At 40.8% G+C, this 17483-nt stretch overlaps 1 protein-coding gene across 3 annotated transcripts in view; it reads left to right on the forward strand.

Annotated features, from left to right (window-relative positions):
* LOC132386582 (NACHT, LRR and PYD domains-containing protein 3-like) overlaps window positions 1-17483 on the forward strand; it is a 288111-nt gene that overhangs the window by 254926 nt on the left and 15702 nt on the right. For all 3 annotated transcript variants that reach the window (XM_059958872.1, XM_059958873.1, XM_059958874.1), the window contains 5 exons: window positions 7897-8065; window positions 14051-14143; window positions 15021-15187; window positions 16113-16284; window positions 16376-16426. In XM_059958872.1, coding sequence (XP_059814855.1) covers window positions 14083-14143; window positions 15021-15187; window positions 16113-16284; window positions 16376-16426 — 451 coding nt within the window. In that variant the 5' untranslated portion in view covers window positions 7897-8065; window positions 14051-14082. The remainder of the gene's footprint in view (window positions 1-7896; window positions 8066-14050; window positions 14144-15020; window positions 15188-16112; window positions 16285-16375; window positions 16427-17483) is intronic.

The raw sequence follows: 17483 nt of genomic DNA on the forward strand, positions 1-17483 counted from the left end.
CTATTTTGTTGACATCTTTCCTATAATTCGTCACCAGAACTGTACACAATACTCCAAATTTGGCCTCACCAATGATTTGTACAATTTTAACATTACATCCCAACTCCTATACTCAGTGCTCTTATTTAGAAAGGCCAGCATACCAAAAGCTTTCTTCACCACCCTATCCACATGAGATTCCACCTTCAGGGAACTATGCACCATTATTCCTAGATCACTCTGTTCTACTGCATTCTTCAATGCCCTACCATTTACCATGTATGTCCTGTTTTGATTAGTCCTACCAAAATGTAGCACCTCACACTTATCAGCATTAAACTCCATCTGCCATATTTCATCCCACTCTTCAAACTGGCCTAAATCTCTTTGCAAGGTTTGAAAACCTACATCATTATCCACAATGCCACCTATCTTAGTATCATCTGCATACTTACTAATCCAATTTACCACCCCATCATCCAGATCATTAATGTATAAGACAAACAACATTGGACCCAGTACAGATCCCTGAGGCAAACCACTAGTCACCAGCCTCCAACCTGACAAACAGTTACCCACCACTACTCTCTGGCATCTCCCATCCAGCCACTGTTGAATCCATTTTACTACTTCAATATTAACACCCAACGATTGAACCTTCCTAACGAACCTTCCATGTGGAGCCTTGTCAAAGGCCTTACTGAAGTCCATATAGACAACATCCACTGCTTTACGCTCGTCAACTTTCCTAGTAACCTGTTCAAAAAATTCAATAAGATTTGTCAAACATGACCTTCCATGCACAAATCCATGTTGACTGTTCCTAAGCAGACCCTGTCTATCCAGATAATTATATATACCTTCTCTAAGAATACCTTCCATTAATTTACCCACCACTGATGTCAAACGAACAGGCCAATAATTGCTAGGTTTAGTCACAGAACCCTTTATAAACAATGGAATCACATGAAAAATATACCAATCCTCCGGCATCATCCCCGTTTCTAATGACATTTGAAATATTTCAGTCAGAGCCCTTGCTATTTCTACACTAACTTCCCTCAAGGTCCTAGGGAATATCCTGTCAGGATCCAGAGACCTATCCACTTTTATATTCTTTAGAAGTGCCAGTACTTCCTCTTCTTTAATCATCATAGTTTCCATAACTTTCCTACTTGTTTCCCTTACCTTGCACAATTCAATATCCTTCTCCTTAGTAAATACCGAAGAAAACAAATTGTTCAAAATCTCCCCCACCTCTTTTGGCTCCACACATTGCTGTCCACTCTGATTCTCTAAGGGACCAATTTTATCCCTTACTATCCTTTTGCTACTAATATAACTGTAGAAACACTTCGGATTTATTTTCACCTTATTTGCCAAAGCATCCTCATCTTCTTGTAGCTTTTCTAATTTCTTTCTTAAGATTCTTTTTACATTCTCATTTCATTTTCAATCTTCTTTTTATTGATTTTCCAGCAAAGAAAAAATTACAAAGCAGAGGAGAAGTTTTAACAAACACATAATACAAAAGATGTATAAACAACAAAAAGGTGTATACTGTCAAAGTCAATTAAATATAATGTTACGCTGTTGTATATAATATATAAACAACAAACCACGACTTCTCTTGATAAGTCATAAAACAGAAGATTGGAAATTTTATTGTAGGAAAAAAAGCCTGCTAAACTAGCCTAAAACAAAAAAAAGAGAAAGATTGGTGATCTATTTGAGGATAGAATTAGAAAAAAAAACGAAGAAAGAAAACATCCTTCGAGTCACCTCCGAACTTTCACGGAAAAGGAAAATTTTTCTTTAAAATAATTTAAAAAATTTAAATCATATGAAAATATTGAATAAATGGTTGCCAGACTTGCTCAAAGATGTGTCAAACGTTTGGCTTCTAATTTTCTCCAAACTTAATCAGGATATAATGGAGGAAAGCCAATTAAAAACAGTAGGTGGATTAGACTCTTTCCAGTATACCAAGATAGCTCTCCTAGCCAGTAAAGTTGAAAAGGCTATCACATGTTGTGCGGAAGCAGGAACTCTACTTGTTTCCTCTGGAATTATCCCAAAAATTGCCGTGAGTGAATTGAGTTGTAAATCCACACCTACAACTTTTGATAATATTTTAAACACATCCCTCCAAAATTATTTAACTTTACACAGGACCAAAACACATGAGTTAGCGTAGCCACCTCTGCATTGCATCGGTCACAAATAGGGCTTGTATTACAAAAGATTTGCACTAATTTATCTTTTGACATGTGGGCCCTGTGTACTATCTTAAACTGAATTAAGGAATGATGTGTACACATAGATGAATTATTAATTAGATGATAAATTTTACTCCATTGATCATCTCAAAGTGAATGTTGAAGTTCTATTTCCAAAGTACATTTAACTTTATCATTAGATGACATATGTGCATTCATTATCTGTTTATAAATAATAGCTGTTTATCATTTTTGAAATGGTTTAAGCTAAAAAATAGCATAAACCAAATTTGATAACCAAGGGATAATTCGGTAAAAAATCACATAAAAAATTCCTGTCTTGTAAATATCTTAAAAAAAATGTGTACTAGCTATATCATATTTATTCATTAACTGTGAAAAAGACATTAAAGAATCCTCTGAAAACAAATCTAAAAAAGTTTTTATTCTCTTAGTTTTAAATATTTAGGAAAAGCCTTATCCAGAGTTGATGGTTTAATGAAAACGTTAAAATAGATATTATTAGAGAGAACAAAGTTACTTAATTCAAAATATCTATGAAACTGGTACCAAATTTTTAAAGTATATTTAACAATAGGATTGAGACCTTGTCTACCTATTCTGGAGAATGAACAAGGAAGGGGAGCACTTCATAAAGAAGCTAAAGAAAACCCTGTTACCAAATTCTCCTCCAAATGTGACCATGAACGGCAATCCTGGTTTTCTATACCATGAATCTATACCATAATTGCCCAATAATAAAATCTAATGTTTGGTGGCACCAGTCCTCCATCTTTTTTTTGATTTTTGCAATAAAAGATTCACTCGCCTGCAGAGGCGTATCTATTTTTATTAACCCCAAAATCCCTTTTGTACATTTTAATACTATTACTGCTTCGATTAGAAGATAGTTAATTGTTAGTGGTTTATTATGCGAGCAAAAGGCAGCTCTGGTGTGTGTATATGCACCTAATGTAGATAGTTCTGAATTTTTTAAGAAGCTTTTTTCTGAGCTATTGAATTTGGATGAATGTAAGTTGATCATGGGCAGTGACTTTAATTGTTGTCTGAATCTGGTGATTGACAGGTCCTCAACCAATCCGTCACTTCCTAATAAAGTGGCTGTGTGTATTAATTCTTTTTTACTAGATTATAACCTGGTCAATATCTGAAGATATAAACACACTAACGATAAAGATTTCTCTTTTTTTTCACATGTCCATCATAAATATTCTAGAATTGATTACTTTTTTTTCTTGACACACGTTTGCTACACTTCATTGTTGAGTATGCGTATGACATCAATGTGTTGTTGGATCACGCGCCTTTGAAGTTAACCATGAAGTTTTTGGATAGCTTTTTGAAAATGTCACAGTGGAGTTTGAATCCCGTATAGTAACAGGATCCAGCTTTTGTTAGTTTCATTAAGGAGCAAATTTCTACATTTTTTGAATTTAATACAACTGAAGGAATGTCAAACTTGGTTATATGAGACATGATGAAATCTTAGGGGACAGATAATTTCATACTCAGCAGCTTTAAAGTGGAACTGCCAGTGCTTACTAATAAAATTATAGAGATAGATAAAGCGCATTCAGTAAAACCTACTGAAGACCTATATAAAGAAAGGGTCGAAATTCAATCATAATATGATTTGCTGTTGACTTCTCCCATCAAACAGCAAATTCTTAAATCTAGCAGTTTATTTTACATACATGGAAATCAGTCTGTTAAACTTTTAGCTGTTCAGTTAAAGGCTGGTATGGTTAGAAGACAGATTTTAAAAATCCGCAGACTAGATAGAATTGAAAGCTTAGATCCTTATGAAATTAATATTTATGGATTTATATTCTAATCATAAATCTGAATTCTCTGATAATACTATTATTATGAACAGATTTTTGCAGAAGTTAAATATACCCAAAATTTTGACTCAAGATGTTGATGCACCTGTTGGTAGCTAAAGCTATATCCTCTATGCAGTTAGGGAAAGCTCCGGGACCAGATGGTTATATGGTGGAATTTTACAAGACTTTCCATGAAATGCTTATACCACATCTTCATCAAACTTTTACTGATTCTATACTCTCTGGGAATCTTCCAAAGACTTTTTATGAGGCATTAATTTCATTGATTCGTAAAAAAGGAATAGCTTTACTGGATGTGGATTTTAAAATTCTCTCTAAGCTTCTAGCTAATAGACTTGAGAATATTTTGCCTACTGTTATCTCAAGTGATCAAACAGGATTTATTAAAAACAGGTACTCCCATTTTAATATTTAAAGACTTAAATATTATTTATTCCCCCTCAGTTAAAGAATCTGAATGTATTCTGTCTCTGGATGCAGAGAAAGGTTTTGATAGGGTGGAATGGCCTTATCTGTTTCAGGTTTTGAAGAGGTTTAATTTTGGTCTGGGATTTATTTCCTGGAACAAACTGATTTATCAAGCCCTGGTGGCTGCGATTATAACTAATAACCAAAAGTCTCCTTATTTTAGATTAGATAGAGGAACCCGCCAGGGCTGTCCTCTCAGTCCTTTATGATTTTAATTTGGTTTTAGAACTACTTGCTATTGCTCGTAGGGTTTCTAGTTCTGTGCAGGGTATTAAGAGAGGAGATAAATTACATAAGGTTTCATTATATGTGGATGATTTATTAGTTTACATTTCAGACCCTAGGATATCTATTCCTTTTATTTTATCTATATTTACAGAACTTAGTAGTTTTTTTCTGGATATAAACTTAACTTACATAAAAATGAGCTATTTCCTATTAATAATTATCCTGGTTATTATGATCAAATACCTTTTAATATTGCTAAAATCTATTTCACTTACCTTTGTATTAAAATTACTAATAATTTTAAAGACCTATATAAGTATAATTTTATAAGTATATAAGTATAACTATTTAAGTATAATTATAAGTATATAAGTAGAAGTATAATTTTTTGAATATACTCAACAAGCGCTTTCTAAATGGTCACATATGTCAATGTTAATTGGTTGAATAAATGCTATAAAAATGGTTATTTTACCGAAATTTTATTAACTATTTCAAGTGGTTCCATCTTTTCTTCTGAAAATATTTTTTGATAAAATAGATTCTATGATCTTGTCTTACATTTGGAACAATAAACACTCTGATTCTCTAAGGGACCAATTTTATCCCTCACTATCCTTTTGCTATTAATATAACTGTAGAAACCCTTTGGATTTATTTTTACCTTACTTGCCAAAGAAACATCATATCTTCTTTTAGCTTTTCTAATTTCTTTCTTAAGAATCTTCTTACCTTCTTTATATTCCACGAGCACCTCATTTACTCCATGCTGCCTATATTTACTGTAGATATCTCACTTTTTCTTAACCAAGTTTCCAATATCCATTGAAATCCACGGCTCTTCAAACTTTTAACCTTTCCTTTCAACCTAACAGGAACATAACGATTCTGTACCCTCAAAATTTCACCTTTAAATAATCTCCATTTCTCTATTACATCTTTCCCATAAAACAAATTGTCCCAATCCACTCCATCTAAATCCTTTTGCATCTCCTCAAATTTGGCCTTTCTCCAATCAAAAATCTCAACCTATCCTTTTCCATAATTATATTGAAACTAATGGCATTGTGATCACTGGACCCGAAGTGCTCCCCAACAAATACCTCCGTCACTTGACCTATCTCATTCCGTAACAGGAGATCCAACACTGGCCCTTCTCTAGTCGGTACCTCTATGTGTTGCTGCAAAAAACTATCCTGCACTATTTTACAAACTCCAAGCCATCCAACCATTTTACAGAATGGGCTTCCCAGTCTATCTGTGGAAAATTAAAATCCGCCCCCCCCCAATCACAACCTTGTGGTGAGGGACAAAGTATATATGGAAAACTTCTTGATGTTCATTCTAACTTTATCATTTTAGAATCTTTTATACATTAGTATATACTATTAACTCAGTATCTGTGTAATTCTCGAGGACCATCAGTGATTGTCCTTGATCGCTTCTCCTACCTGCTTCCATCTGCTCATCCCTGCCCATTTTGTTCAACCTCTGTCCAGTCTCCGCACAACCCCCCAACCCCGCTTCAGTGATGTACATCAACCAACTGGGTCAACTTCTGTCCACCCTGTATCCCACCTCCTCATTGTTATATATCAGCAATCTTTCCTCCAACCCTTGTCTTCATTCTGAAGTGTTCTTTTGAACCTTTGGCCTCGCTGAGTCATTTCCAGAATCGGTTTTTGTTAGTTGGAGTGCTGGAGGGTCATCACGTCTCAGTTCTGTTGTGCATTGGTGTGGAGGTTCTAGTTTATGAACTGTGACTGTCTGACACACTGCAGCATTTTCCTGGCAGAAAATAGTACTGGGAGAGTTGGTGCTTGGGCTCTAATCCTCTGATCGGCATTCCAGGCAGATGGAACTGTTGATGGTTTGGCTTTGACTTTGATTAGTGCTTCTACAGAAGGGGTTGGATGGTCATCCTTCTGCAATGAAGCAGAAATTTTGAGCAGCTGGACATTGGTTGTGGGTAAATCCCGGATTGCTCTACCCAGTGTAAGATGTGGAGACAATGTGTGAGACTGTCAGGGTTGGTGAGTCACCGATTCAGCTGTGTGACTCTGTGCGGTTGGGTCCTGGGATTTCACAGTTTTTCATCCAGGTAAAATCAGTGGAAGTCAAGCAGAATCTCAAGTTGCTGGTGATCTGCAAGAAAATCTGAAAATGTTTGAAGTCATTCTGATGAAATGTTATTAACCTGAATCATTGAGTTTGTTCCTCTCCCCGCAGCTGTTCCTTACCTGCTGAGCGTTTCTGGTAATTCCAGTTTCTTTTTATTACATTCACCCTGGACTGGTTTATATTTCCTGCAATGTACCTGATTTAACCTGCGAATGGAAATGCCTTGTTCTGTGCTGGCAGAACAGTAAAGAAAGCACAACTTTCCCTGTAAATTATCCGGGTACCAATTTGTCTCTTATTCCTGAAAATGAGTTCAATACAGTTGTTGCTGAGGAGGTTCACATGAATAATCTCAGGAATGATCGGTGTTATGTATGAGGAGCATTTGGTGGTTCTGGACCTGTGCTCAATGGAGTTCAGAGAGACGTTGGGGGTGGTGGGGTGATGCATGGTTAAGTAAACCTTCTGAATGCTGAAAAGCCTGGATACAGTGAACATGGAGAGGTTGTTTTCATTCTACAGAGAGTCTGTGATCTGACAGCACAATCCCAGAATAAAGATGCTTTCCTTTAAAACTGAGGTGAGAAAATGTTTTTTGGCCAAAAGATGGCTGATCTGTGGAATTTTTTGCCACAGTGGTTGGTTGAGGCTACAATTTGGGTATATTTGTGAAAGAGATTAATACATTCATGATTGCTAAGTAGCTCCAAGAGGAAGACAGGAATATGGTGTTGGAAGGAAACTCAGCCATGGTTGAGTGGTGGGGCAAACTAGATGGATCAAATCACCTAATTGTGTTCCTGTGTCTTACGTCTTACATGACTGAATGATGGCTCCTTCTTAATCCATATCATTTTGTGATGTGTGAAGGACAATAAAGGATTGTTCACCGAGATCATTAAATCTGCCTTCAGTGTTTAAATTTCGGTGAGTTTTGTTCTTAGTAACACTAAGCAGAAATGTTTGGTTCTCCTTTTCATTGTTAATGTGCTTTATTGTCTCTCTGGTTAAAGTTAGACCTGCAGTGCGAGGTTTATTGGAAGAAAAACTCCAACTGGAAGCAAACCACGACTGAAGACAAGGGAACAGCAACAAGTGAACCAGCCCGAGGATTGAGAGCACCGACTGGAGAGAAACACATCTGACTCGGAGATTCCACTGATTCAGTCAGGAGAAAGTTTGGTGAGTCTCATTTACTCAAACACTGGTCCTTTAGACATTACATACCTGTACAAAGGAAGGTAGGAAATAGTTGGAGTGAGACTGTATGTGCCCTGAAGAACCAGTTAAGCCTCTGTCAGACCCAGTTGCAATCACTCCAGGTCTGGTAATGTGCTTCCAGCAGCCCAGCCCTTTGAAACCACTCCCATTCCCTCACAGTGGTCACTCAGTTCAAGATCTTGCATCGTCTGATGTAGCTTTTGGTCAGTTCTGAGTGAGGAGAGGGAAAGAGAGGGGAGTGTTTATACTGACTGTCTTTCAAAAAGAGTAATTGTCTGAACTTGCTGCAAACTCTCTACCCATACCCTATACTTTCTCAAGTAAGTTATTGACACAGATGACAAGTAGCAATGGGCGTAACCTCAGAGAACGTCACTAAGCACGGGACTCGAGTCCAAGAAACAGCCTCTCACCATCACCCTCTGCCTCCTACCAATCATCTGTTTGCAGACCCTGGGGCTCTGTAACAAACTCAATGTTAACAGGAAGATTAGTCAGTGATTAAGATGATGAGATAATTGTGGCTGCCTGAAAGTACACGCGAGCTGAGCTGTCTGTTTTGATTAACATCTCTCTATCATCTGCTATAAGGGAGGCTTCCCAGTTGCCAAATATTTTAATTTCTGATTCCCATTCTGACGTTTTGATTAATAGCCTCCTCTTGTGCCAGGGTGGGGTGCAACACCTCATGTTGAATCTCGGTACCCTCCAACCTGATTCTATGAATACTGAATTCTCCTTCCAGTAAATAGATCCCATCCCTCCAACCCACTTCTCTATTCCCCACTCTGAACTTCAATTTTTGCTCACCATCCCTTTCTCCTATTGACAACTCTCCAATTCTTTATTCTCCAGCCCTTGGCCTGCCCTGCACTTGACATCACCTATAACCTCCAAGTTCGCCTCTTTATCCTGCCCCAAATTTATTCAGATATCTTCCCCCCTCCCTCCTCTTTGCCCAAAATGTCGACTGTTTACCCTTCTTCATAGACACTGCCTGGCCTGCTGAGTTCCTCCAGCATTCTGTGTGTGTTGCTTTGGATTTCCAGCATTTGCTGGCTTTCTCGTGTTTGAGGTAATTATTGTAATAATTGCTTGGACCTGCTGAGATTGCATCTAGAATATGGTGTAAAATCCCGCTCCCCATACTAACACGGGTTATACAGACCAAAGAACAAACTGCCGGAGGAACTCAGTGGGTCGGGCAGCTTCTGTGAAGGGAACTGGACCGTTAACATTTCGGGCCGAGACCCTCCCTCTGGACTGAGAGTGGACGGGAAATAGTTCAGAGACAGACAGACAGACATACTTTATTGATCCCGAGGGAAATTAGATTTTGTTACAGCCACACCAACCAAGAATAGTGAAGAAATATAGCAATATAAAACCATAAATAATTAAATAATAATAAGTTAATCATGCCAAGTGGAAATAAGTCCAGGACCAGCCTATTGGCTCAGGGTGTCTGACACTCCGAGGGAGGAGTTGTAATGTTTGATGGCCCCAGGTAGGAATGACTTCCTATGACGCTCAGTGTTACATCTCGGTGGAATGAGTCTCTGGCTGAATGTACTCCCATGCCTAACCAGTACATTATGGAGTGGATGGGAGACATTGGCCAATATGGCATGCAACTTGGACAGCATCCTCTTTTCAGACACCACCGTCAGAGAGTCCAGTTCCACCCCCACATCACTGGCCTTGTAAATGAGTTTGTTGATTCTGTTGGTGTCTGCTACCCTCAGCCTGCTGCCCCAGCACACAACACCAAACATGATAGCACTAGTCAACACAGCCTTGTAGAACATCCTCAGCATCATCTGGCAGATGTTAAAGGACCTCAGTCTCCTCAGGAAATAAAGACGGCTCTGTCCGTGGATACCGCCTCAGTGTTCTTCAACCAGTCCAATTTAAAAGAAAAGAAGTGAGGAGTGGGGATGGGGCAAGAGCTGGGGAGTGAAAGGTGGATCCAGTTGAGGAGGGAGGTGGGAAGGTGGAAATAGTGACGGGTGGGAGGTGAGTGTTCGGGGCAATACGGGGCTGGAGAAGATGGAAATTAATTCCATGGAGGATTATCAAGGAGGTTAAAGAGTATTTGTTTTAGAGATTCATCAGACTGATTCGTGGAGGACGATGAGGATCGGAGATCGTCTTCATATAAAGCAGAGGTCAGCAGATGTATGGAGACTGAAGGAAATGATGATTAGGCAGGAACCTGTGGCTGAGATGGGAGAGCAGCCGCCATCTTGTTGATGGTTTGAAGGGCTGAATGGCCACCTCTTGCTGTTTCTCACTTGATGTTTTAGTGTTCCTGAACAGTGAGGCCAGAGGAATGTGAATAGAAATTAGAAACATAAAGGCCCTCACATGCATCTCCTCCATTTCCCGCACTTTGGCCCTCACCCCATCCTCCCGTCAGCTCAACAGGGACCAAGTTACCCTTGTTCTCACCTACCACACTACCAGCATAATATCCTCTGCAACTTCCGCCACCTTCAACAGGACCCCACCACTGAGCACATCTTTCCCTCTCCACCCCTCTCCGCCTTCTGCAGGGATTGTTCCCTCCACGATTCCCTGGTTCACACATCCCTCCCTTCAGATTTCCCACCTGGTACTTATCCCTGCAAGCCTAATTACTACACCTGTCCTTACACCTCCTCTCTTACCACCATTCAGGGTCCCAAACAGTTCTTCCAGGTGAGGCAACACTCCACTTGTGAGTCTGTTGGGGTAATCTATTGCATCCGGTGCGGCCTCCTCTACATTGGCAAGACCGGCGCAGATTGGGGGACCACTTCATCGAGCACCTACACCACCTTCGTCCGCCACAACAGACAGGATCTCCCGGTTGCCACCCACTTCAACTCTGCTTCACATTCCCATTCGGGTATGTCCATACATGGCCTCCTCTACTGCCATACTCAGGTTGGAGGAGCAACATCTTGTATACTGTCTGGGTAGTCTCCAGCCCCTTGGCATGAACATTGAATTCTCCAACTTCCGGTAGTTCCCTCCCCCTCACTTCCCCCATCCCAGTTTCACTTTGCCTCCTCCTCCAGCTGCCTATCACCTCTCTCATGATTCTGCCTTCTTCTGCTACCCATAGTGCTTTCCCCTTACATTCCTTCACCTTTCCTGCCTATCCCCTCCCGCACCCCTTGATCTTTCCTCTGATTGGTTTTTCACCTGGCACATTCCACCCTCCCCCCACCTTCTTTATAACCATATAACAATAACAATCACAGCACGGAAACAGGCCATCTCGGCACTCCTAGTCCGTGCCGAACTCTTAATCTCACCTAGTCCCACCTACCCGAACTCAGCCCATAACCCTCCACTCCTTTCCTGTCCATATACCTATCCAATTTTACCTTAAGTGACACAACTGAACTGGCCTCTGCTACTTCTACAGGAAGCTCATTCCACACAGCTATCACTCTCTGAGTAAAGAAATACCCCCTCGTGTTTCCCTTAATCTTCTGCCCCCTGACTCTCAAATCATATCCTCTCGTTTGAATCTCCCCTACTCTCAATGGAAACAGCCTATTCACGTCAACTCTATCCATCCCTCTCAAAATTTTAAATACTTCGATCAAATCCCCCCTCAACCTTCTGTGCTCCAATGAATAGAGACCTAACTTGTTCAACCTTTCTCTGTAACTTAAGTGCTAAAACCCAGGTAACATCCTGGTAAATCGTCTCTGCACTCTCACTAACTTATTGATATCTTTCCTATAATTCGGTGACCAGAACTGTACACAATATTCCAAATTTGGCCTTACCAATGCCTTGCACAATTTTAACATTACATCCCAATTTCTGTACTCAATGCTTTGATTTATAAAGGCCAGCATTCCAAAAGCCTTCTTCACCACCCTATCTACATGAGACTCCACCTTCAGGGAACTATGCACTGTTATTCCCAGATCTCTCTGTTCCACTGCATTCCTCAATGCCCTACCATTTACCCTGTATGTTCTATTTGGATTATTCCTGCCAAAATATAGAACCTCACACTTCTCAGCATTAAACTCCATCTGCCAACGTTCAGCCCATTCTGCTAACCGGCATTAATCTCCCTGCAAGCTTTGAAAACCCACCTCATTATCCACAACACCTCCTACCTTAGTATCATTGCAATACTTACTAATCCAATTTGCCACCCCATCATCCAGATCATTTATGTATATTACAAACAACATTGGGCCCAAAACAGATCCCTGAGGCACCCCGCTAGTCACCGGCCTCCATCCCGATAAACAATTATCCACCACCACTCTCTGCCATCTCCCATCTAGCCACTGTTGAATCCAGTTTATTACTCCAGCATTAATACCTAATGACTGAACCTTCTTAATTAACTTCCATGTGGAACTTTGTCAAAGGCCTTGCTGAAGTCCATATAGACTACATCCACTGCCTTACCCTCGTCAACATTCCTCGTAACTTCTTCAAAAAATTTAGTAAGGTTTGTCAAACATGACCTTCCACGCACATATCCATGCTGGCTACTCCTAATCAGATCCTGTCTATCCAGATAATTATAAATACTATCTCTAAGAATACTTTCCATTAATTTACCCACCACTGATGTCAAACTGACAGGTCTATAATTGCTAGGCTTACTTCTGGAACCCTTTTTAAACAATGGAACCACATGAGCAATACGCCAATCCTCTGGCACAATCCCTGTTTCTAATGACATCTTAAAGATCTCCATCAGAGCTCCTGCTATTTCTACACAAACTTCCCTCAAGTTCCTGGGGAATATCCTGTTAGGACCTGGAGATTTATTGACTTTTAAATTTCTTAAAAGCGCCAGTACTTCCTCCTCTTTAATTGTCATAGGTTCCATAACTTCCTTACTTGTTTCCCACACCTTACACAATTCAATAACAGAAATGTTTCACCCCACACTGCTGTAACGGTTCTCCATCACTTACCATATAGGGCGTCTGCCCCCTCCCTCTTCAGTCCTGACGAAGGGTCTCAGCCCGAAACATTGACTGCCCATTTCCATGGATGCTGCCCAACCTGCTGAGTTCCTCCAGCGTGTTCTATGTGTTGCTTTGACCCCAGTATCTGTAGTGTACTTTGTGTTAAGAACAGATACATGTCTCCTATACAAAGGCTCAGCTCTGATACAGGGTCTTCCACCTGAAATATTAACATCCTCTCTGTCTCGTAGAATAATTCCAGCAGTTTTGTTTTATTTAAGTTAGATGTTTTGCCAACTTGCTGTTTTTTATGTATGGCGTCACGACATTGTGGTTAACAAAGTGCGATGTAACAATCTGGTAATAGCCAGGTAAATGTCCAAAGAAACCTTGACTGGAAATTAGGAGATAATAATGATCTTAACATCCTGCCAGAGAAAATGTGCTGGTTCTGGACAAGATGTCACGATGCTATGGGTGAGATTGCATTGTTCAGGATGTCAGAGTGATTCTATACAGACTCAAACCACATATTGCCATTGGCATCAATACCAGGCGATGTTAAACTGAAAGGGGACAATGAGAAGCAGGTGTGACTGAGAAATCTGTTTTATTCAGTAACAAGAGGAATAGATTTCCCATTGGTTCACAGAAATGTTTCACCCCACACTGCTGCAACAGTTCTCCATCACTCACCATAGCGCCACCAGTGATAGGAGGACCAAAACAGTGGGCGCAGTCTGCTCAACCTGCCCTGCCATTCCATTGACACTTCACTCCCGGTCCAAGACAAAAATTTGGTTCCTAAAAGGGAACTGCCTGCAATATAGCGAGATGATACCCCGGAGAGTCATGTGTAGATATCCTGGAGAATCTTGGCATGGTGGACAATACCTGGTGAGAGCGTGCAAGTCAATACTTAAGTGGACGGGCCCAAGCTGTTTGGAAGTGTTCGCCTTTGAACCCCAATTAATGCTTGACCCTCCTGTTATTTTGATTGTTACAGAACAGCAAACACTGATCACAGCTGTCCTCAAAATGGATCAAGGATTGGGCAGTGGAAGAGTTCCAGTGACATCAACATCAGGAAAGGACACGGGTATGTTGGTGAATTATTTTAATTTATAAATATTGCCTAGACTTTGTGTCTGGTTTTATTTCAATATCAGCAATTCACAAAATACTTGTGAAAGTACTGAGCGCGAGATGAGAGAGAGAGTTAACATCTCTAGGGGAAACACAGACACAAGTGAAAGGGATACATTTACTGTCTCCTCCTGCTCCTCAAGCAGATTGTGATTAAAATAGCGAGTTACTCCAGAAGGCAAGACATTTTGCAGATGCTGAATGTTTTCGGCAACACAAAGACACACAAAATATTGGCAGAACTCAGCAGGTCAGGCAGCATCCATGGAAAGGAATAAACATTTGTGTTTCAGATCAAAACCACAAGGAATAAAGTAATGTGACAGCATCTATAATATCTGACCCCTTCATTTCCAGTCCAACGAAGGGCCTTGGCCCAAAACGTTGATTATTTATTCTCCTCCATAGATGTTGCCTGACCTGCTGAGTACCTCCAGCATTTTGTGAGATATCCAGAGATTTGCTGAAGAAGTGATTGGGCAGGCAGACAGTAACCCAGAGCAAAACGGTGGTGATGGGCAGGACCAGGAGAGTGATGGTGATGGGTTACTATATTCTCAGGAATAAAAAAAAAGTCCTTTCCAGACAGAGTGGTATATTCCTGGAGATAAGAAACAGCCTTCAACAGATGAAGCTGTATGTGTCCCCACCGTCCTGTGCCCATTTCACCCCCAGCACCAGCCCCTCCCAGGCCTGCACCCGTCCACAACCCCTCATAAATTTCGGACTGTGTTCGGTGAAGTGGCGCACCATCTTTCGGTTCTGGAGAGAAAGTTACTGCCCAGTATGGGATCGGAAATTTCTTTAATTTTCCCCATTTTTGTTCCCAGGTCCCAGCTCAGTGATCACCGAGCTCCTGTCAAGCTGGAACGATTTCCAGCTGCTGCAGTTGACGGACTTCTACCGGGACAGGCTGGAGCAGGCGATGGAAGGAGGGGTGCACGGAGTGAGCCTGGCGTTAACGGCCGAGAATCAGTTCAGCGGAGAGGAACATCGGGTGAGTGGGAGAGAGAATGGGTTTGAATTTTCACACATCACAGGACCGATGGGTGTCGGAACTCTGACTAGTTGGATATTAAATTAGATCAAAGAACAACTGGGAAATAAATACTGTACATGAAATCCCGAACATATGAACTCTGAACCAGTGACAGAAAGAAGTGAAAAGACCCTGCGGACTGGTGGGTGGCTGCTCAGTGTTCAGAGTGAGTTGAGCTGGTAACGGTTGTGTGGGCTTACAGCATTAAGTTAAAATATGACAGGAGGTTTGGGTTTGGGAAGACCATGCAGTATGACGACAGGATGTCTGTGAGAACTGCGGCATTATCAGTAGGTGCCACAGGAGCTCGAGTGTGTTCTGTTCTGAGTGGAGATGATTCCGTTACAATCTGTAACTCTAAACAGTGTGGATCAGGAAATACTGCCATCTTGTCATGTGGAATTACTGAATAAACCTCCACTGGAAAAGGCAAAGGAAAGGGACCAGGTGTCAGCCGGTAATCCGCTGTCATGTTGGACACTGGCGAACTGAGGAGATGAATCACATCTTCTTTTCTGCAACTTCTCTGAGACTGTTCACGCTGTTACAGAAAAAACCTTCCTGACTTCTTTCTTCATTTGTGAGTGTTATTTTCTGATTTATGTTCTACACCATCAAACCTGGAGAGGAATTATTTATGGATTTGGAGTCATGTCAATGAAGTGGTCACAGACCAGCCAGGATTTCAGTGACTGGTGGACCAGGTTCACGGTGAATGTCCCTCCGTGTGCTCTGCACTCAGAATGTACAGTCCATGTCCAGACAGGATCAGCACCCGTCCGGGTGACTGCTCAGTGTGATCCCGTTACAGAGCACATCATTTACTTCTCATTCTCTATGTGAATCTGTCAGTCCCCAATATGTTCACCGTTACTCTTCACAGAAAATCTCTGATCTCGCTGATAAAGGAGAGCGGGCGGACAGTTCTAAACTCCTCCTGAGCCTGGTGATGGAGAAAGGCTCCCACGCCTGGAGGGTGATGTGGGAAACCTTTGTGAAAATGCGGATTGGTGTCCCAAAGTTTGACAAAATATTAAAAGAAGTTCAGGAACATGGTGAGTTAATATTAATTTAAGTTTTGATTCAAACATTGCATACTTATAATTTGAGGAACTGAAACGTGTCAAATTGTTTAAATTTGATCAGGTTGTGTTCCGGTCCATCGACCCGTACCGGAGATTCCCAATGATCTGAAAGGTAAGTGAAGAAACCACTGTTACCATCAATGATGGATGTTGTGTAGGACCATATTGTTGTTGAGCCATGGAGATTTGACCAGGTAAATATTGGCAATGAAGCGCAGTGAGACACATGGAAACTCTTTGCCGGATGGAGAGTTTTCACAGGACATTTTGAGGAACAGCTCAGTGTTGGGGAGTATGATAAAATGGATCATCTGTCTGGTTACTGAGTGGAGAAGATGGCAATCTGGAGGTGCGAAAATCAGAGATTTCTTCACTGCGAAAAGTGAAATCTTTTCCCTACAAACTCCCTCAGATCCTACAGGTCATCATTTTTAGAATTGGGGGCCCATTGAAGTTTTCGTCACAGAATAACAACAACAGGATCTATTTAATGAGAAAAGCTGGTAACAACCCAATCAATCTATTCAACCTCCAAGCAGCACATGAACCCCATTCTGTTCACATGTGCACCCCCTTAGTGCCAACACTGCTGAAGTTGTCCAGTTTAATTTACCACTCAATTATCCTGGGAATTCCATCAAGAAACAGTGTTAGTTAGGTTGAGATCAGAGACAAAATCCTCAGTTCAGTCCACAGAAGCTGAAATTGATGTGATGTGTGATGGACACTGTGGAAGGGTGAGAGATGGGAATTAGGACAGAGAAACCAAGGGTTGTGGGATTGTGGCAAGAAAGGTGGAAAGGACTGAAAGTATCTATAAATAATATTGCAATTAATTAATTTGCCATCATCTGGATAAGAAACTCACAACATCTGAAAGCACATCGTGTCAATGAAAATGGAGCCCAGGGCAGCGGATGAGTTCAAGAGATTGTAAGGCTTCATCATCACAGACTGAGTTGTATCACACAAATTCACATTTTACAGAGGGGAGGCAAAGGAAATACAGATAAAATCAAAATTATTCATCTTAAAGCAGCCCATTTTTATCTGATTCGTAGAAGCTCTTCCATGGATATGCAAGGATTATTGGCCAGAACCGTGGCTCAACTGCTCTCATTTCCAGGAAAAAAATTCCAAAAATATTAATTTTCATATGGACCTGAGAT

The sequence above is a fragment of the Hypanus sabinus genome, unplaced genomic scaffold (genome assembly GCF_030144855.1).
Source record: "Hypanus sabinus isolate sHypSab1 unplaced genomic scaffold, sHypSab1.hap1 scaffold_122, whole genome shotgun sequence".
NCBI classification, from domain to species: domain Eukaryota; kingdom Metazoa; phylum Chordata; class Chondrichthyes; order Myliobatiformes; family Dasyatidae; genus Hypanus; species Hypanus sabinus.